The 22,509-nt window shown below is 42.4% G+C and overlaps 1 protein-coding gene across 1 annotated transcript in view; it reads right to left on the reverse strand.

The window, feature by feature from the left end:
- The window catches only part of LETM2 (leucine zipper and EF-hand containing transmembrane protein 2), a 57,731-nt gene extending 39,556 nt beyond the window's left edge, over nt 1-18,175 (reverse strand). The window contains exons 1-6 of the mRNA XM_088455123.1: nt 17,965-18,175; nt 12,239-12,308; nt 10,347-10,716; nt 7,135-7,278; nt 4,475-4,615; nt 4,183-4,386 (exon numbers count right to left, since the gene is read on the reverse strand). Coding sequence (XP_088311249.1) covers nt 4,183-4,386; nt 4,475-4,615; nt 7,135-7,278; nt 10,347-10,716; nt 12,239-12,285 — 906 coding nt within the window. The 5' untranslated portion in view covers nt 12,286-12,308; nt 17,965-18,175. The remainder of the gene's footprint in view (nt 1-4,182; nt 4,387-4,474; nt 4,616-7,134; nt 7,279-10,346; nt 10,717-12,238; nt 12,309-17,964) is intronic.
- Between the last annotated feature and the right edge of the window lie 4,334 nt (nt 18,176-22,509).

Consider the following 22,509-nt stretch of genomic DNA (forward strand, 5'->3'; position numbering starts at 1 on the left):
ATGGTTGAGCACCACCTCTGTCTGCCACGTGCACTATTCTCAGTTTGATCCCAAATACTTCATGGAAGCACTCATCAGTTTAGAGATGCTATGGTAAAAATAGCCAAGAACCACTGGATAGCCCCAGGCTTCAGTTAGGCTGCATAAACCTATCCCTAATCATTGCACAGCTCAGGAAAAGTGATCAAGGTACTAGAAGAAGAAAGAAAGGAGTACCTCACAGATGTTATTCCTTCCAGAAACGAAAGATTGATTTTATATAGTTGGTTATGTCCTGTGCTCAAACCTGTTGTCAAATTGACTATGGTCTTGCAAGGTAGCAAACACAATAGAAACAATAGGAACAATAGGAAAAAAGGAAAATAAATGACAGAAGTAATTCGTACATGTGAAGTACTTGAGGTAATAGAGAGTGACAAAGGTACACATTTTATTAAAAATATTTTTAGAATGTATCTTGGAGAATCTGAGAATAAATAGGACCAAAAGCAATGATATAGTGTAAAGACTGAATTATACAGTCAAATGAAAAGTTTGTTAGAATGTTTATTTTTTAATATGGTTGTTAGTCAAGAACATTCCCAGTGTGAAACGTAGGATGATAGCTTATAGAATACTATTTATTATAGCTGCTAGAAGATGTGATTTCCTACAAGTGTTACAATATGAGCATAGTAACTTGATTCAATATGTGATGCATATATAATAGAAACTAACCAAAGTCCACCACCAGGTGTTCTCTTATGTTCTAGTTCCCAATTCAATTGCAGCACCAACACACTGCAACCAGGTGATTGGGTCGTGATAAAGAAGCATCTAAGGAAAAGTCCTAGGACCCAGTTACAAGGTCCTTATTAAGTTCTCCTAACTACTCCGATGGCAGTAAAGGCGGCAGAAAAGAAAATTTGGATTCGCCTCACACTGCAAGATCATTATATAAGGGGAGTTGGAGTAATCTGAAGTTATGAATTGATATATGTTGCTAGGCCTTAAGCCAGACAAAGGCTAGTAAGGATGTACTGTATACTATGATTCGTTCTGGTTATAGTTTTGTTTCTAGTTTTATCAATACCCAGACCTAGTGTAAAGAATGGTCACATTATAGAAGTTTTAGCCAGACTATGTAATACTGTTACAGATGAAATATTTGATGTGTTTGAAATAATTACGAATTAATTGAAATTCCAGGTGAAGGTTTTGGGACAGTTTAGGCTGATCCTTGAGTATCTCACAGCTACACAGGGAAGTATGTGTAAAATAGTGAGACCTGTTTGCTGTAATTATATAGCTGATAATTTATCTGACCCAATATATGTACACTTAGAGGAAGTTAAGAAATTGAATGACCAGTTTAGGAAGATACATAATGATCCAGAGTATAATATTGATAGTAATGGATGGTTTACACGGTTGAATATGTCAAGTTGGTTCAAGGGAACAGAAGAATAGTTTTCAGGTATTTTCATGTTAATAGCTAAAGGATTGAAATTACTAGTCATCTACATGATTGTCAGGATAGATATATGGCTGATAAGGAAAATACTTACACTTGATTACTGTTCTAGGTTTAAAGCGTCTAAAGAAATGTCAAAGACAACTATGATCCTGCTACATGGACATACCCAGAACTTTTGTGCAATTTGAAAGACAAGAGAACCATTGCTTTGCAGAGACTTATGTGAACAATGTATGGAACTAATTGAAGGCTTTTACAAGAATACGGATGAAAAGAAGATACAGGACTATAGGAACTGAGGGACTCATCGCCTATGTGGTCTTGAATGGGCACTGCCCCATGCAGCTACCTCGTTAGGAGGGATAACTTGTTGTGTGAAGTAGGGACCAGCTACATAGGGGGTGGGCCATGGCTAGGTAAGCTAGAAAGACAATAGTATGTAAAATTTGAATCAAAAGGGGGGGAATATGTAGAAGCCATTTTGGAATAAGAATCTATTTTGTATGCCATGTATGCATGGAGGGAGGGTGCACAGGACAGGATGGAGTTAATTCATTGTACAGACCCTGTTATAAGTGCACAGAAAAGCATATGTACATATATGGTAAGGTATACGATTCCAATGTTTAAACAGAGCTATAGTCTCACTGCAGATAATGAATGCCAAATGTGTTAGACGGAACTTAGAAATGTGGGCTGTTCTGTTAAAATAAAGCAGAGAGATGGAGATGCTTGTGGTGCATACAGTTGTGTCCCGTGTCTCCTTATTTACACACATGACCATATGTAAGCTTTAGCAAACAAGACTCTGAGGGTGACCAATAAAGGACTGATTCACTGGCCAAAGCTAGTGAGGAGATTTGACAGTACCTAAAGGCAGTGTAAAAACTGTAGCTGACATTCATTATCTTACACATATCCTCGTGCCTCTGTTACTATGGTATTTATTAGATAGCTGTAATAATACCATTGGGCAAAGTGGTTTACTGTCATTGTCCTAAAAATGACACACGTCTGCACTATTAAATCTATAAAACTGTACTGAGAAAGAAAACATAGGACAAGAACTTTGCAAATGGTATAATACTTAAGATGCTTTTTTTCCATTGTAAGTTTTAGAAAACCATGTACAAAACATAAATTTAAAAGTAATCTATATTGACAGTGTTATGTGGTGATCTGGAGACAGGAAGCAGAATATACAGTGATGTGACAGTATTATGTGGTGCTCTGGAGACAGAAAGCAGATTACAGTGATGTGACAGTATTATGTGGTGCTCTGGAGACAGAAAGCAGAATATACAGTGATGTGACAGTATTATGTGGTGCTCTGGAGACAGAAAGCAGAATATACAGTGATGTGACAGTGTTATGTGGTGATCTGGAGACAGGAAGCAGATTATACAGTGATGTGACAGTATTATGTGGTGCTCTGGAGACAGGAGGCAGAATATACAGTGATGTGAGTATTATGTGGCGCTCTGGAGACAGAAAGCAGAATATACAGTGATGTGAGTATTATGTGGCGCTCTGGAGACAGGAAGCAGATTATACAGTGATGTGACAGTATTATGTGGTGTTCTGGAGACAGGAAGCAGATTATACAGTGATGTGACAGTATTATGTGGTGCTCTGGAGACATGAAGCAGATTATACAGTGATGGGACAGTATTATGTGGTGCTCTGGAGACAGAAAGCAGAATATACAGTGATGTGACAGTGTTATGTGGTGCTCTGGAGACAGGAAGCAGAATATACAGTGATGTGACAGTATTATGTGGTGCTCTGGAGACAGAAAGCAGAATATACAGTGATGTGACAGTGTTATGTGGTGATCTGGAGACAGGAACCAGATTATACAGTGATGTGACAGTATTATGTGGTGCTCTGGAGACAGGAAGCAGATTATACAGTGATGTGACAGTGTTATGTGGTGCTCTGGAGACAGGAAGCAGATTATACAGTGATGTGGCAGTATTATGTGGTGCACTGGAGTCAGAAAGCAGATTATACAGTGATGTGACAGTATTATGTGGTGCACTGGAGACAGGAAGCAGATTATACAGTGATGTGAGTATTATGTGGCGCTCTGGAGACAGAAAGCAGAATATACAGTGATGTGAGTATTATGTGGCGCTCTGGAGACAGGAAGCAGATTATACAGTGATGTGACAGTATTATGTGGTGCTCTGGAGACAGGAAGCAGATTATACAGTGATGGGACAGTATTATGTGGTGCACTGGAGTCAGAAAGCAGATTATACAGTGATGTGACAGTATTATGTGGTGCACTGGAGACAGGAAGCAGATTATACAGTGATGTGAGTATTATGTGGCGCTCTGGAGACAGAAAGCAGAATATACAGTGATGTGAGTATTATGTGGCGCTCTGGAGACAGGAAGCAGATTATACAGTGATGTGACAGTATTATGTGGTGCTCTGGAGACAGGAAGCAGATTATACAGTGATGGGACAGTATTATGTGGTGCACTGGAGATAGGAAGCAGATTATATAGCGAAGTGACTAATATATGTGTGTGTGTGTGTTTTATTACTAAATCTCAAGGTGTACACACAGCTAGCAGTTAGATTTGAATATGGATGGACAAGCAAAGCAGAAATACTAATAAAGCTAACCATTACTCTGGCAACCTCACAATTATGTGGTACTCTGGAGAGATGAAGCTATTGTTGTTCAATAAACATGCAAAACATCATCTCTCACCTCATCATCGGACCGTATAGAACGGAGTTTCATAAGTAGCTGGAACCGCAATAGGTTATTTGTGCCAATTGGTGGCAGTTCTAGCAGTCGGCACAGAGCACCCAGCTGAGAACGCTCTAGGTGCTCCAGAGTCAGCTCGTCCTCAAACAGCTTAGAAAAACGTACAATCTCCTGTGTGGTTGGTTGTTCCCCCGTGACCCGCACCTGTAACAATACAATACAGTGTTTATATCTGAGATGGTTATGAATGTGAAGGTGGTAGTGGGTTATCTCAGCTAAAACAAAGACAAACCTGCTGGACATAGGATGAAAACTGCTGCTGTCTGTCTCCTCCAGTCTCTGCCTTGTTCCTTCTAGCCATCTCAGAGATGGTCTCCTGGAGAAACTTGGCCATCTCCAGTTTGGCACCCAGCTTCTTCTTCATCTTCTCCTCCTGAGCAATGTACAAGCACACAGAGTTGTCAGAATAAAATCACAATTCAGCCCTTTCAAATAGGTCTATGCCAAAAAAAAAAAAGATAGATATATATATACAGTCAGGTGCATAAATATTGGGACATTGATAGAATTTTCATATTTTGGCATCTACTCACCACCACAATGGCTTTGAAATGAAACAAACAAGATGTGATTTAACTGCAGACTTTCAGATTTAATTTGAGGGTAATTACATCCAAATCAGGTGAACGGTGTAGGAATTACAACGGTTTCTATATGTGCCTCCCACTTTTTAAGGGGCCAAAAGTAATGGGACAAACTAAACAATCCTAAATCTAACTTTCACTTTTTAATACTTTGTTGCAAATCCTTTGCAGGCAATTACAGCCTGAAGTCTGGAACGCATAGACATCACCAGACGCTGGGTTTCATCCCTGGTGATGCTCTGCAAATGTCTTCATTTCCTGCTTGTTCTTGGGGCATTTTCCCTTCAGTTTTGTCTTCATCAAGTGAAATGCATGCTCAATCGGATTCAGGTCAGGGGATTGACTTGGCCATTGCATAACATTCCACTTTTTAGCCTTAAAAAACTCTTTGGTTGCTTTTGCAGTATGCTTCGGGTCATTGTCCATCTGCACTGTGAAGCGCAGTCCAATGAGTTCTGAAGCATTTGACTGAATATGAGCATATAATATTGCCCGAAACACTTCAGAATTCACATCATCAATAAATACAAGGGAACCAGTTCCATTGGCAACCATACATGCCCATGCCATGACACTACCACCACCATGCTTCAATGATGAGGTGGTATATTTTGGATCATGAGCAGTTCCTTTCCTTCTCCATACTCTTCTCTTCCCATCACTCTGGTACAAGTTGATCTTTGTCTCATCTGTCCATAGGATGTTGTTCCAGAACTGCAATGGCTTTTTTAGATGTTGTTTGGCAAACTCTAATCTGGTCTTCCTATTTTTGTGGCTCACAATGGTTTGCATCTTGTGGTGAACCCTCTATATTCACTCTTGTGAAGTTTTCTCTTGATTGTTGACTTTGACACATATACATCTACCTCCTGGAGAGTGTTCTTGATTTGGCAAACGGTTGTGAAGGGGTTTTTCTTCACCAGATAAATAATTCTTCTGTCATCCACCACAGTTGTTTTCCATGGTCTTCCGGGTCTTTTGGTGTTGCTGAGCTCTCCGGTGCGTTCTTTCTTTTAAGAATGTTCCAAACAGTTGATTTGGCCACACCTAATGTTTTTGTTATCTCTCTGATGGGTTTGTTTTGATTTTTCAGCCTAATGATGGCTTGCTTCACTGATAGTGACAGCTCTTTGGATCTCATATTGAGAGTTGACAGCAACGGATTCCAAATGCAAATGTCACACCTAGAATCAACTCCAGACCTTTTACCTGCTTAATTGATAATGAAATAACGAGGGAATAGCCCACACCTGTCCATGAAATAGCTTTTGAGTTGACAGTCCCATTACTTTTGGCCCCTTAAAAAGTGGGAGGCACATATTGAAACTGTTGTAATTCCTACACCGTTCACCTGATTTGGATGTAATTACCATCAAATTAAATCTGAAAGTCTGCAGTTAAAGCACATCTTGTTTGTTTCATTTTAAAGCCATTGTGGTGGTGAGTAGAGGCCAAAATATGAAAATTCTGTCAATGTCCCAATATTTATGGACCTGACTGTATATATATAGATCTCCTAATTGGTTGTCATGAGTTACAGAAACAAAAGTAGGTGAATCTGGAAACATACATTTAAATAATCTAATGATTTAAGATTTCCAATGTGGGTACTAAAAATAATTAGGACGGCACAAATATCTATTTTTAAAAGGATGTTATGCAACATTTCTCTATATGGTGGGGAATTAAATTTGGGCAGGAGGTGTCTGCGCTCCAATCTTTTCTCCATCATCCCATGACCATTGACATCACATATTTGGCTGAAATGTGCAAGAAAATGTGCAATGTTGTGGTAATGTATATCCAGCATCATTGGACAGCTGGGGTCCCTTCTAGGCAAGCTGGAACTGACATTGCAAGGTCACACATGCACACTGCACCTGGAGCTTGGCCTCAAAATTCCAGGTCAAGATTCAAAAAAATAAAATATAGAAATAATATTGAAGAAAACAAAAGTTAATGATAATTTTAATAGTATACATTAGTCTGCATTATTGTATTTGTATTGCATCTGATGTTGCATTCAAGAGAACGATAGTATAGGAAGGCAACCGGCAATACAGGTACTGTCACCATCCATGGAAAATTCACTGTAACTAGCTTTAGCTATTGCATGAAAGCCCATGCATTGGTTACCACCAGGCTGCAGGGATTAATCTCTATAGCCAGCAAGAAGTGGAACCCATTTTAGGGATTTCCACTTTTTTAAAGTTTTGGGTTTTTTTGTTTTAGAACGTTTAGGTTTAATGTGGGCATTATTTGTTGGGGACATGCAAATCATCCTTATACATTTCTCCATTTAATCTACCTTTTTGGTTTCTGTCTCGAAGGTAGAAGGTAACATTTCCGGGAAGAGTTTGAGAAAAACGGGCAGCAGAAACTCCATGAATGGGACGATGACAAAGACCATAAATGGAACCAGGCGGAAAAGATCTGCACAAGTCCTCATCAGCTAAAGGCAACACAAGAAATATCGGTCATTATTACACAAATACCCAGACAAATGTGTAGAATACGGTTATACAAACATTTATCTACAAGAGTTTACATGAAAAAATAAAAATAATTATCTGCAGGGTAAAACTACTTAATATTATGTTCTAAAAGATCATAACTAAAAAAAATAAAAATTGAAGAATGCAGCCCCTTTTGTCACTTTGATTTGAATGTACAGGTAATTATTAATTACTGTAATTGTATGTAAACGTTAATTATGTACTAAATAAAGGGTCTGTACAGCTTCAGATTACTCATTTGTTGTCTTACACATGCCCTCCTCCTGCATCTGTAACTAAATATATAGTTTATGGCTTCCTTCTGTACATTTATACCCATACATTTATATGAAAGCATTCTGCATGATGATACACTATATGGACAAAAGTATTCTGACACCTGACCATTACACCAACAGGTACAATAAGTGGAAAAATGGGATTTGAACAGCGCTGATATCAATAAAACCTGATGTGATGTACCTGAAAAATTGTTATAGAACACTTTGAAGAGACAACGAAATTGGTTTTTCTACATGCTTAGAATCATTCAATCAAAATTGCTTCAATATGAGGATTATAACAATATACAGGCATAAATATATTCTCATGGGCTCTCCTATTTAAAAATCTCACACGGCTTGGTTCACAATGAAAAAATATTTATTACGTATAAAACAATGCATAGAAGGTAAAAAGGATCAATGATAATCCAATTCTTGGAGTAATAGTGAGATATTCATAATCTGTATCTATCCATTGTCCATGGAAGAATTAAAAAGCAAAAAATGATAAAGTCACATAATATGTAGCAGCATTCATAAAAGAGGAGTGGAGTAAATAACAGGGCAATCCGGGTGAATATCCAGCAAAGCGAAATGTTTATATTACAGTCCTTCAGATGTAATCCGTCTTTGCTGTAAGCTAGAAGTCCTGCTTTTAGCAATGGACGGTGGTGGCGTGGCTGAAAAGTTGGTTTAAAGGATGCTGATCCAGAACCTCCCATGTAGTCTCCAATCCAATAAGAAATTCAAGGGGTGCTAAACACATTTCGTTGTGGTAAACCCTCACAACTTCGATTATAATTGATCCTTTTTACCTTCTATGCATTGTTTTATAAGTAATAAATATTTTTTCGTTGTGAACCAAGCCGTATGAGATTTTTAAATAGGAGAGCCCATGAGAATATATTTATGCCTGTATATTTGTTATAACCCTCATAAAGAATCAATTATGATTGGTTTTTCTACATGCTTAGAATCATTCAATTTCGTTGTCTCTTCAAAGTGTTCTATAACAATTTTTTAGGTACATCACATCAGGTTTTATTGATATCAGCGCTGTTCAAATCCCTTTTTTCCACTTATTGTATCTTTCGCTTGGAGTTTGACACTCCTATTTTGAGTCAGCTGCTTGTTGATAGCGCCAATCCAGTCCATTAATTTTCCCCATTACACCAACAGGGACTTTAATGACATTGTATTCAAATGCATATACTTTAATATGGAGTTGATCCCCCTTTTGCAGCTTCCACTCTTTTTGGAAGGTTTTCCACAAGATTTTGGAGTGTTTCTGTGGGAATTTGTGCCCATTCATTCTGTAGACTATTTATGAGGTCAGGCAGTGATGTTGGACGAGAAGACCTGAAAAACATACCATTATCCCTCCTCCACCAAACTTCACAGTTGGCACAATGCAGTCAGGCAGGTAACGTTCTCCCGGCATCCGCCAAACCCAGACTTGGCCATCTGACTGCCAAACAGAGAAGCGTGATTCATCACTCCACAGAACACGTTTCCACTGCTCCACAGTTCAGTGTCTCTGTGCTTTATACCACTCCATCTGACGCTTGGCATTAGACTTGGTGATGTGAGGCTTGTATGGAGCTGCTCGCCCATGGAAACCCATTCCATTAAGCTCCCGCCACACAATTTTTGGGCTTACATTAATGCCAGTGGATGTTTGGAACTCTTCAGCTATGGAATCAACAAAGCGTTGGCGACTTTTACGCTCCATGCGCCTTAGCAGTCGTTGACCCAGCTCTGTGATATATGTGGTCTTCCGCTTTGTGGCTGAGATGCTGTTGTTCCTAAACGCTTCCACTTTCTAATAATATCACTTACAGTTGACCGTGGAATATCCAGCAGCGATGAAATTTCACAAACCATCTTATTGCAAAGGTGGCATACTATCACAGGACCACGCTTGAAGTCCACTAAGCTCTTCAGAATGACCCATTTTATATCACAAATGTTTACAAATGGAGACTGCATGGCTAGGTGCTTGATTTTATACAGCTGTGGCAACGGGTCTGATTGAAACACCTTAATTCAATAATTAACAGGTGTGGCCAAATACTTTTGTCCATATAGTGTATAAAGACAGGATTGAAATCACAGTGGGTAGCCAGGAACATAAAATAATTAATTTGGTAAACATTGTTTTAGTGCACATGCAAGCCAATAAGTCAAGGCCCCCCTACATTAGCAACGGATTGCCGCAATTTTGCGATCCTGCAACCCGGCATCGCAGGATCGCTGAAATCTAACATGGTGGATTTCACAGATATGCCGATCACGATCACAAAATGATCGTGATTGGCAGATCGTCAAAATTTAACATGTACAATTTCACAGATCCTGCGATGGATCGCGGAACATCGATGGCTGCCTGTCGGCATTTCCAATCCGATCGCAGGATCGCGCAATCCCCATTCAGATGTATGGGGGCCTTAAGAGATCTGAAAGCAGAAACCCCTTTGCAAGCATTTGCATGATTTTAATTGTAGATCACTTTGCATGTTTCTGTCCAAAACAAAGAATGGGAAGACATTACCGAGGTACAGAGAACAAGGAATGGGAACACATTACCGAGGTACAGAGGAGAAAGAAGGAGAACACATTACCGAGGTACAGAGAATAAGGAATGAGAAAACTACCAAGATACAGAGGATAAGTAATGAGAAGACTACAAAGAACAAGGAATGAGAATACTACAGAGGCACAGTGAAGAATATTGGACGTACCCTCCTCCTCTCTCTTCTGCTTAACACCTGACCATGTAACAGCCTCCAAACCATTCGAGCAGCCACTTTGGTGTCGATCCAGAGGAGTCGGAAACCGTGATAGAAGTGTTTTATCTCGTCCACCACTTTTTGCCGCAGTGACTTGCGCACAACAGGTGACGTTTTCTCTGGCTCTGGTGTAGGGGGATCCGGCGGAGGCAAGTTCTGAAGCCGCAGAATAGATGAGTGATAATTACATGTCTTGATGGAGGGGTACACGAAGGTTGTGGGTGCCCAGCTACATGATCTGGGAGACAGCAATCTCTTTTGGTTATAGGATATGGAAGTGTACAAAGGACAACCAGTCTTCTGTAGGACAAGACGACAACCCCTGTGAATTATTAATTACACCTATTAGATAGATCCTTTCAAGACAGCACAAACCAATAAGTATGGTTTTGTAAGATATGTTGTTTGGCGTAGACTATAACCCAACACAAAACAGTCCTTCTTTCAGCCGTTCGTAAACCAGTAACAAAAAACATGGTAGGTAATGCAAACTACATAAATGAATTACAAATATTATAAATTTTTTTGCATTTAGCACATATTTTAAAGAACTTATAAATACATATATAAAGATTTTTAGGGTAGAATATTTTCAGTTATTACAAACTATTTCTACATTCAGAAGGCATGAGGATAATTACTAGAAAATGAGAAGAAAAGTGACGAAGGATAGAACTTTGCTCCCAAACGAACATGAACCTGCAGAAAGGTAGGGATTTGAGGTGTTCGGATACGTCTGTTAGAATAAATACAATTCAGCAAATCAAGTTCCCGAAATGTGATGTCTTAAACAAAGATGATGCCTAAAACAGAGCTAGGCCGAGGACGCAATGAATGAATTTCTCCTGAATGGTGCACACATACTCTGCAATGCATTACAGAGAACATCAGTCCCTGCCCCAGTGAAGCTTACAATCTATATTCCCTACCACATGGACAAAAACACACACATGCTAATTTTTGTCACAAGCCAATTAACCTACCAGTATATTTTTAGATTGTGGGAGGAAACCGGGACACCCGGAGGAAACAACGAAAGCATGGGCAGAATATACCAACTCCACACAGTTAAGGCCTTGATGTGGAATTGAACCCCTGATAGTAAAGTTAAGTTTATAAAGGAGCAGTTAACTTCCTGTAGACATTGCCTACAACTAACCCCACAGGGGCATTACTGGAGGTCAAGCTATCCACTCTGTGTGTTGTAGAAATAAACTATGCTGGTATATAAACACTTCAGGATGCTTTACAGGCCTCCAGCAGTACGAGTGGGGTCATTCCATGTCAACTGGACAAGTGGTCCCCATCTGACAATCTCCAAATTTTGATAGTTGTACCCACTCCTACTTTGAGGGCCATCGCTTTGCTACTATTGCATATTGTGAACTAAACTTTTCCTAAAGTTAGTCTGATATATATGCCAACCTTCATGTAATATTTTATGAAAATTGTAAATGATCAGGTGGGGGCCAATTTTCAAAATTGGTCAGCTTGACATGAAATGTCCCAGTGGTAAATCTAGCACTTCCATGATATAAACACTATCTGGACGAGAGTCTCAGATGACAGACTTGAAAAAAATATTGTTTAATAGACTATGGCTCCTATAAAAATAAAAATGAAAAAAAGAAAATGGGTCGACATAATTTGCTGCTATAGCAGCAGTCTCCCAAAAAGTAGAATAATGGTATGAAAGCTTAGTCACTTTTTTTCTTCTTGGGTATCTGCTTCATTTGCGAATCTGTATCTCCTCTCACTATACAGTATACAGTAAGAAGGAGACATCATAAACATAATCCACACAATTAACTAGTTATGTTCTAAAACAATTTCACAAATCTTACCGGGATCGGAAAGAAGCCAGAACGATACTTGAGGTGTAAGATGCCATTTCTTCTTAAAATTATTTTAGATCTGCCAACAAAAAATAAAGTAAGTTAACCTTAATGTGAATGTAAGCAATGCCACTTTAATCACCAGCATTGGTTTGCAGATTATGGGGGGGGGGGTCAGGTAATTGAAACTGTAACACTGTCAAACTACTGGTTGTAAAATACTATTGCTGGGCATACACGGCCAGATACAATGTCTGTCAGACCGACAGACATTTTATCTGGCAGCCTGCCAGCCGCAGATGTCGCCGGCATACACTGAGATTTCTCAATGTATCAGCCCGATATCTGCGCTCCGCCCCCGGGGGAGGAGACATTTCCCTGTTCCTTCCGTAGGAAGGAACTCAGGAAATGTCTGTCTGTCGGCCGCGGCTGGGCATACACTGCCCCATACGGCCGACAGTTTACCGGTAAATATCGCATCGGACGGGCATGCTGGACAATCCGCCATGCCCGACCGAGCAATATTTAACCCTCGGTCGCCCCCCCCAGACGCTACAATTATCGGGGCGATCCGCCGATATCAGGCAGATCGCCCCGATAATTGTAGCGTGTATGGCCAGCTTTAGTAACGCCATATTTCTTTTCTATTTCAAAGAACAATTTTTACTAGCCAATACTTTGCTGATGGCAATGCCAATCTGGGCATGTTGTACAGAATACATAACACCTACCTGATATATTTTCTCTTACAGTGTTTGCAGACATAGGACACTACAGCTACCAACATGACCTGGTAGCCAGACATGATCATAATACTAATATAATCATTAGGGCAGGGATATTCAACATGTGGTCCTCCAGGTGCTGTGGAACTATACATCCCACCTTGCCCTGGCACAGTTTTAGCATGCCCTAATAGCAAAATTGTGGTAGGGCATGATGGCATGTGTAGTTTCGCAGCAGCTGAAGAGCCGCTTGATGAATACCCCACTATAAGAGTCTATAAAATAAGTGTTCATTCTAGCACCCTGCACCTGTCCAAACCCGTGCAATTCCCCTTTCCTATCTGGGGTGTGCTCTGGTGCTTCTAGCACACTCTGGTCTGTAGATTAACAGTCTGTTGCATCAGTTGAGTGTGCTAGAAGCACCACAGAGCGACACCCCAGGCAAGAAAGAGAAACTGCACGGGTTGTGATAGGTGTAGGGGGTGATAGAATGAACACTAAATAACATAGGATATACACCTACTCAACATGCTATAACCACAGGACATGATCATAATACAATTATATTACATGCTACAGTATAAAGACATTGGACACCACACCTCCCAAAATAACCTGATCACTGGACATGATCATAAAACAATTCTATAACATTCTATAAAATGACACAGGACAATACCTCTACACAACATGAACTTCCTATAGACATGTTTATAATCTGTGTCTATTACTTTCTATACAGACAAAATTTCAGGGTTGCATAAAATTGGATTTTGTGTAAAAAAAAAACGGATTTATTTGATTTAAATCAATTTTTTGGAATTAAATAGTTTTTTTTAAGTAAACGTTTTACATTTTTAAATGTTTATTTAAAAAAAAGTCCTATTTAGATCAAATAATAGTTTTTGATTTTATTTTTTTTTTTTAAATCCAATTTTATGCAACCCTATGAGACAATACTCCCCAACATGATCTGACCACTGGGCAAGATCTTAAAACAATTATCTTATTACAGTCTATAAAGAGATAGGACACACAGAATTCTGAAATAAGAGGACGTCTTGACACACTCCAAAAAAAGCAAATTGCATTGGTTGATCGAAAACCCCAGGCTTAACTTCTAGGTCTGATCCCTTTCAATCAAAATAGCAGTACTTTTCCATATCTGAAGAATCAGGCAGCGATCTGCAAAATGTGTTGTATTGATGGAGATTATAGCATAGTGTCTGCTTTTTATATCAATAAAACAAAAATCTGTTTGGAAATATCAGCCAATGCTGAAGCACTCTCTTTCATACACTTTGGACATGCCAAGTCCTACTGCAAAGAGGACCATATAATTATACACCCTTTATACTGATACCATTTGGTACTATCATTTGGACATTCCAAATTTCTAGTAAACTTGCATTAACTATTCATCTACATGTTTAAAATTAATTTTGGTTCCCCTTCAGCTCTTCTCAGTGGCAGCAACATCCACTAGTAAGCCTCTATCAAGAGGAGTGGCCCAGACCTTGCACCTTATTAAGGCCTATACAACATGACCTGACAGTCGGACATGATAATTATACAATTCTATTACATTCTTTAAAAACATGATATTACACCTCTCAAAATGACATGACGACTTGACATGATCATGGGGTATATTTACTAAAGTGAGAGTTTTAGAAGTGGAGATGTTGCCTATAGCAACCAATCAGATTCTAACATTTAACTAGCACCTTCTAGAAGATAACAGCTAGAATCTGATTGGTTGCTATGGACAATATCTCTACTTCTAAAAACTCTCTCTTTAGTAGAGTTCACTCTAGGTCCGGCGGCAGGCAGGGCGCTGAACCTAGAGCAAGGGCACTTCTGCGAGCGTGTGCCCAAAAAGGAGAATGTGTCTTTATGAAGCGTCCCCTTTTCGTCACTCTTGGGGGCGTGCCCAGTACTTATGGACATGCCGGGCAGCCCCCAAGCGCTGCGGTCACTGTTAATGGATACCGGTGCATGCGCCCGGCGTCCATTCACCGGCGGTGACCGATGCTCTTCTGTTTCCCCACCCGAGGACAGAGCTCGCAGGCTGTTTCAGCGGGGTGCCGCGCTGGAGGGCAGGGTGCTTTCTGCCCTTCAGAAATAGGGCAGGGCGCAGAGCCACGCTGAAACAGCCTAGCGGAAACGCTACTTTAGTAAGTATACCCCCATAATATCTATTATAGTCTATATAGATATAGGACACTAAAAGGTCTATTTACTAAGCAGTGTTAGGAGACAAAGTGAATAGTGATAAGACAGTGATAAGGTACCAGCCAATCAGCTCCCAACTGTCATTTTTCAAACACAGCCTGTGAGATGGGAGTTGGGAGCTGATTGGCTGGCACCTTATCACTTTCTTATCACTTTTCACTCTGTCTCCTAACACTGCTAGTAAATAGACCCCTAAATCTCCAAACGTGATCTGGCCAGTGGACTGGTTCATAATGCAATTCTATTACAATCTCTACTTACGAAAGGAAACCAAATCTCTCAATATGACCTGGTCACTAGACATGATCATCATACAGATATAGGATACTACACCTACCCAACACTATCTGAGAATAATAATAAATCTCTATTACAGTCTACAAAGACATAGGATACACCCCCTACCCAACACAATCTGACCAATGAACACCTAACAACAATCATAATAAAAATTCAACACCAATCTTTATGATACAGTGACACCTTTGGGGCGATTCAATTCAGCACGATGCGAGCAACTTCGGGAAGGAATTCCTGTAGCTATTCAATTGACCACATTGTCATATCCGACTAGAGGATTTCTGCTCGCACCCTCCTGAGGTGCGAGCAGAAATCTGACTTAAGTGCCGGCCACAATGCTGTTTTCTGGCTTAGCGTGGTGCTAACAGCATTGCAACCTGTACTTAAATCGGAGAATGCCGGTTACCGCGGCTAAACAGGCAACGGTAGCCGGCATCTCCCGACTAAGTGCAGGGCATGATGGGGACAATTGAATAGCTCCGGGAACACCTTCCCGGTGCTATTCACATTGCACTGAATTGAATTGCCCCCTTATTACAAGCCTTATTCTTGGAATACATTAATATTAAAGTATATGACATAAGAGTTACAGATCCCAAATTACTTAAAATGTCTTTAATTTACAATAGATGGTGCTAGAACACCAGAATCCACTGACAATAAAAGATTACAACATGACTCAACATTTAGCGATTATGAGGCTGTTGCAAAGTTAAACGTTAAGTCCGTAATGTGAAGTTTATCTTGCATCGTTTTGCATAAAGCATGTGTCGGAACTGAATGTATACAACTACAGGTGATGCAGGGTAAAACACATTTTAGTCATATCTCCACTTGCAACAAAAGCTTAGTTCAGTGAGGGCATGTTGGTGGAATTGTCGGCTACGTAGAGATGGTTGGAAAAGTAAATACTAGTGTTTGGTTTTAAACTAGAAAAAAACTAAAGAGCTAATTACTGATTTTTCGAAAAATGAATAGGTCAGAGTTGCAGCCATTAACTATTGACAACTTGAAGGTTGAAAGGCTAAAATATTTTAAATTACTAGGTACCATAATATCTGAGGATTTGTCATTGAATACTAATATTGAAGCTATGGTGAAAAAAATAAATAAATAAATAAAATAAATGGAAAAACATACTAAATTTTCTGGGGAAATTGAGGGCAGTGAATTTTTCTAAGAAAAATATGGTGACATTTTGGGATTAGGTGAAAGCCGGACCGGACAAGATTCCGGAACGCCGGACTGGGACAGCTCCCTGCAGCGACCTCTGCTGCTGAGGAGCTGTCAGCTGCATAATGAGTCCCCGTCCGGGGGGTGTGTTAGTGACAGGCAAGGATCGATCATTACAGTGGCTCTGCCGGACCAGATGCCAGGACGCCGGAACGGACCAGCTCTGCTGTAACGCGATGTCTGTCCGAAGGAGCTGGCTGTAATCTCTCCCTCCCTCCGGTGATAGGCTGTCACTACATGGCACTACACAACCCCCGGACACTGCTTTTTAGCAGCAAGCTGGTCCATTCCGGCGTCCTGGCATCTGGTCCGGCAGGGAGCCACTATAATGAACGCTCCCTGCCTGTCACTGACACCCCCCCCCAGACGGGGACTCGCATTATACAGCTGACAGCTCCTCAGCAGCAGAGGTTGCTGCAGGGAGCTGTCCCAGTCCGGCGTTCCGGAATCTTGTCCAGTCCGGCTTTCACCAATACCCTGAAATTTTACTGTTATCGAAAGTGTCTTAACTGTATACTGGCTTGGTATGAGAATCGCACAAAGCAGAGTTGTTAAAATGGAAAATGGTAGTAATTTGCCCTCTATTGATGAAATCTATATTAGAAGCAGCATGAAGGCGACTATATCAAACTAAGCGCACACATAAATGTGTAAATACACCTTTCTTTACATACAGTTGCCCAATACAGGAACAATTGCAGCTGACTTGTGCTCAACTCAATTATACACTTGTGCATTATACTGTAGATTTATAAAATGAAGGGAAATATTGGTAGGGGTAATCATTTGGAATGAAAATATACTTCACATACTGCATTCACCTTATTTCGTGACATTTCTCTTGGAATACCTGCATCCCTGACTACTATGGTAATAATACACACAGAAATAGCCCATTGCAGCTACCAGTGTGACCTGTACATTGAACATGGTCATAATGCTATCCTATTATAGACACAGCAATGGCCAGGCTCCCAACATACTGTACATGATAATTGAAATGTAAAATACTATATTAAAGACCACAACCAGGGGAACAGCTCTGTGCATCTCACCATTATGAAACTGCAGGAGCTCTGTCACTGAGACACATTGCTAAGAATAGATTCGCAAACCCTGGGACTTGAAGCCAGGGACTGCTGGTGCTGCCAGTGTTACTATGCTGGTATGGAATCTGCTGATGACCTGTATACTGCATATATGATGTGCACTATGCTCTACAGTATAGCACAGTATATATACCTCACTAGTAGGTCTTTAGTCCATTTCCAGGCCAGACTACGGTTCACATGCCGCACCTGTAGCCAACTTCAACTTTCATTTAGGCCCTCAGCGGCTTTCCTTCTGATGTCTCCGCTTCCCCGGATCTACTTCCTCACCTCTCTGACTACTCCTTCCCACCGTGCCAGGAGGACAGGAGCATCATAGCCACCAGCAGACACGGAGAAGCCAATCACTACACGCTCAGCAGCTCCACAGCCTCCTCATAGACCAATCGCTGCCCAGGAAGGGCGGGGCGCTCTCCCATTGATCTGTAGTCAGGGGATCCGAATTCACGGCGTTAGTACAGTACGGGACTTGCCCTCAATTGTTGCGGCTTCCAGCCCGTCACTGCGCATGCGTGAGGACGACGCTGGGCGTTATCAATATTTATTATTTGTGAAGGACATTTTTTTTTTATTCCAACAGCGCCGCGTCATTACTCCATCTGTTAGTTTATCATCTAGGAAGCATTATAATTCAAAAATGAAATGTGTGGCCATATTAATTTAAGTAACTCTTAAGGGCTATAATTGTGGTTCATGAACATGTTTCATATTAGTACAAATTTAACTCAATTTCAAAACAATGTTTGACTTCCTTAACCCCTTAACTGGATAAACTGCTCAGAATTTGTGAGTTTGTTTAAATTCAATTAAATTTCGAATGCAATTTTTTAAAATGTATTAAGGACTCTATTTATTAAAACATTTTTGTTTACTAAAATAATGTGCATTTCTCATATCTGCTTGAAATGTACTAAGGGGGATTGTGAAAAAATACCAGATGGGAGCCTTGTTATAACATTCACCATCTGGAGATGGCGTTAAGCAAGATTCCCCTTTCCCTTAGTAACAAACGTCATTTCCAGGAAGTGGACAACATCGGCTGACATTGGACCCATACGCAGCACTTGTGGTTGACCATACCCTACCGCATGCACTGCGAGTGCTGCTGTGTTTAGTTCAGCAATGTGACATGTACGCTGACAATGCGTCTTAATTATGCTCGCCCCAGAAACAGCGCTCAGATGCAGAGGCACGCCTGCGTTCGCACCACACCACACTCCCGTTACCATCGTCCACCTCATGTCGCCACCCACAATCAGCACGTCCTGTAACTCATGATTGTCGACTGGCTGCAAACGCTTCCCGATCGCAGCGACTGGTTCGTGCACGCGCACTGCGTCTTGTACACATGCGCAGTTTGCAAACTTCGCCAGGCTACGTGCAAACTCAGCCTTGCGAACGGGTCTGAATCAGGCCCTGAGAACAAACATAAAACAACAAATTTTTGCAGCAGTAGCTGTCAAGCAATGCAGTGACTATAACACAGTGGTGAGATATGGTACTGCAGGGATTAACAACACTGAATCTAGCAGAGCCAAGTTCCAATATATAACAACATTAATATCGATTTTTAACATCGGTTTATCAATAAACGGACCATTGCTTGGGCGTCGGAACAGGTAGGGGGGATGCAAGGAGGCGGCCCCCCAAAACATTTGAACGGCGCCAGTGAAGCAGCGGCCGCAGACGGTCACGGGCTGTGCATTATAACAATAGGCTGCACAGCACAGTCCCTGACCATCCACGGCTGCCACTCCAGTGACAGCTCCCCGGATAATAGCTAGGAGAGAGTAAGGAGGTGCGGGACTCGGCAGAGGTTGGTGCTCTGCCAGCAGCAATGGTACGCTGTTCCCTCTGCTGCATCCCTGGCTGACAGTCTGTGGCTACTCTGCAGACTCTTGTCATTGGTTTCCCCCCTTTTTGGACTTTTATGGGGTTTTTTGTTTTGGCCAGAGCCCTGGACAGGGAGGGATCACTTCACCACAGATGCTGCAAAGTTTCTTGTGCAGAGATCTGGACTGGCCCGTACTGTTAGACAGCTCCTGCAACTCGTTCTCCCCATGTGAGTACAGTTATTCTTCCTGTGTAATGGCATTGCTTTGTTCCTGCTGTTTCCCAGCTCTCCCAGTGTGCAATGGATGACACCCAATTTTTGCCGGTCATTTGATCCACACCCCAGTACAGCTATTGCCCTCTGATGTTAGGGTAGTACATATCCCACAAGCAGAAAGTTTATATCAGGACGCTGGCTCTGTGTCTAACTGTGCCCATCAATACTCTCTCTGTAGCATTAGATCATGGCCCGGCCCCAGCAACATGTCAGTTGGACGCAGAGCCGTAACTAGACTTTTTGGTGCCCTGTGCCAGAGAGAGCATTGGCATCCCCCCCTCATTTTTTAAATAGTGCACCTGTAAAAGGGCCATGGGGAAGGGCCAGGGAAGAGAAAGGGGAAGCCAGGAGATGTTGGGTATAAAAGAAGAGGAAGCTACAAGTGAGAATGATAATAAACAGTTGAATCAACAGGCTGAAAGAGGACCCCCTGCCCTGCAGTGCCCTGTGCCATGGCACTGGTCGCACTACCCTAGTTACGGCCCTGGTTGGACGGAGGGGGAGGGGGGTAGGAGCCAAAATTTAATTATATATTGCCCACCCCACCCCAACATAAAATCGTTCTGACGCCCCTGGACCATTGCACCATTTTGTGCAGCTTCTAGGTATAAACTGGGGACTGAATAGGGGCTCGGAGAGGGGGGGCGGCGGATATTAATTACGCAGGCTTGTTGGAAGGGCCTGGCAGGGAACTGGGTCCGACGCCGTAAGCCCTCCCTCTGTCAGCAGCCCAGTATATGCTGCTGTGTGCTGGGCTGCAGTGGGAGACCAGGGAGACTGCTCGCTGCTGCTGAGCTGCAGTCGCCCTTCCTATGCCGGGGGGGGGAGGGATTGCACTGATTGTATCCCCGCCTGGGTTTGTACCGGGCTGAGGGGCTCACAGCGCCGCTGCTTTGCTGCACTGCAGCCATGCCCCCTTGATAGTAATGGGACCCAGGCCAGCTGTCTATGGCCCTGTGGCTGAGGGCTGCTTCATTTACATTTCCCCGGAGTCTGCTCCTCTCTGCTGCTGCCGGGTCCTGCCGTGCTCGGCTGCACGCCAGACACTGAGGGAGGGTGCAGGGATGTGTTGGGAGATCCCTCTGCCATTGGTGGCTGCTGGAAGATGGTCTTCTGGCAGCCGCCCAGTGTGCGTTTTTGACTGTTTGCATTGTTTGCGATCATGTCAGGTTAACACACAGCCTGTCAAGTGGTTAATGAGTTTATTGAAAAAGAAAAGATTCCTGGGGGTGTCTCAAACACCCCCATCTTCAGAGGCCTCTATTGAACCTCCGAACCCGTCTCCTCCACACCATCCTGCAGAGCACAGCAGTGTGCGCTCTGCAGGGGACCGATCAGTCACCCCTGCTGCAATAGAAATCAGCCAGGTAGAGCTGGGGGGGGGAAGGTTGTTGGGAGCAATAAGGTCCCCCCCTCACACTTTGATTCCATAGCGTGCACATAACATTCCGGGGTGCAATTTCATGAGTGATGTCGGCGGTTGAAGACCGTAACATAAGGAGCAAATCCATTCTGCAGGTTTCCTGACAATTGCTGTGTGCAGGGAGAATTCTTATATACTCCTGGCTGCAGGCGTCTTGTGACCGCATACTGGTCTCCTGTTGGAGGACATCCGATCACCTGATCCAGACTGTCATGGCTGCGCCAAGGAGCCAGTGCTGGAGGGAATGCTGCACGTGGAAGCCAGGGAGATTGCAGGTGAGAAGAAGCTGCAGCTGGTGGGGGGTCTGTCATGAAGCCGGATCATGGAGCAGGGAACCAGGTAAGTGACCCGATGGCTGCAGCAGTGTCTTGTTCAGGCTATGGTGGTCGATGGTGTCCTAGTGCACATGCGCACGACGGAGCCGGCTCCGTCGTGCGCATGCGCGAGACCCAGATAGCGACGGGCAAACTGTCGCTCCGGGTCTCGTACCAAAGGGGGCGTGCTGTCGATGTTGAGTGATGTTGAGTTGACAGCCCTTTGATGGGCGTGCTGGGGGTGTGGCTGCCCAGACGGAGGCGTTCCCATGGGAACGCCTACTGTCTGGTGCCGGCCCCACTGACATCACAAGTGATGTCAGTGGGAGTGCTTTCGGCTCTGTTTGAGCCGAAAGCACTCCAGGGCTTGCGGCAATGAGACCCTACCACAATGGTCTCGTCGCAAGCCCGATGGTTTCGATGGTCTTGACCATCACAACCATCTTCCTGGCTGCTCTAAAAATCAAGAAGGACGGCCCTGATTCAGAGCGAGTGCTCTATCAGAGCGTCCGGCTCTGAATCAGGGCCTAAGTACACACACACTGTGGCTTCAGACGCAGAAATGGCACAGGAGATGACACTTCGGAGATAGTACTCGGATGACATACTAAGTAAAAACACACACCATGGGTAAACACTAGGAGAGCATCACTGGAAGGAGCTTGGAACCTGGAATGCTGCAACAGCAAGGATACACTGGAAGTAACAACATTGTACGCGCAAATTCCTGTTGCCTGGAGCCTGGGAAAATACCCTAAGGTAGCAGTCCATTGGAGGATAGTGTCAGCTGACAGCAACCAATGCAAAGGGCAATCAGGTGATGTAGACTGT

This window comes from Taudactylus pleione, unplaced genomic scaffold (assembly GCF_031769625.1).
Source record: "Taudactylus pleione unplaced genomic scaffold, aTauple2 ptg000644l, whole genome shotgun sequence".
Taxonomy (NCBI): Eukaryota; Metazoa; Chordata; class Amphibia; order Anura; family Myobatrachidae; genus Taudactylus; species Taudactylus pleione.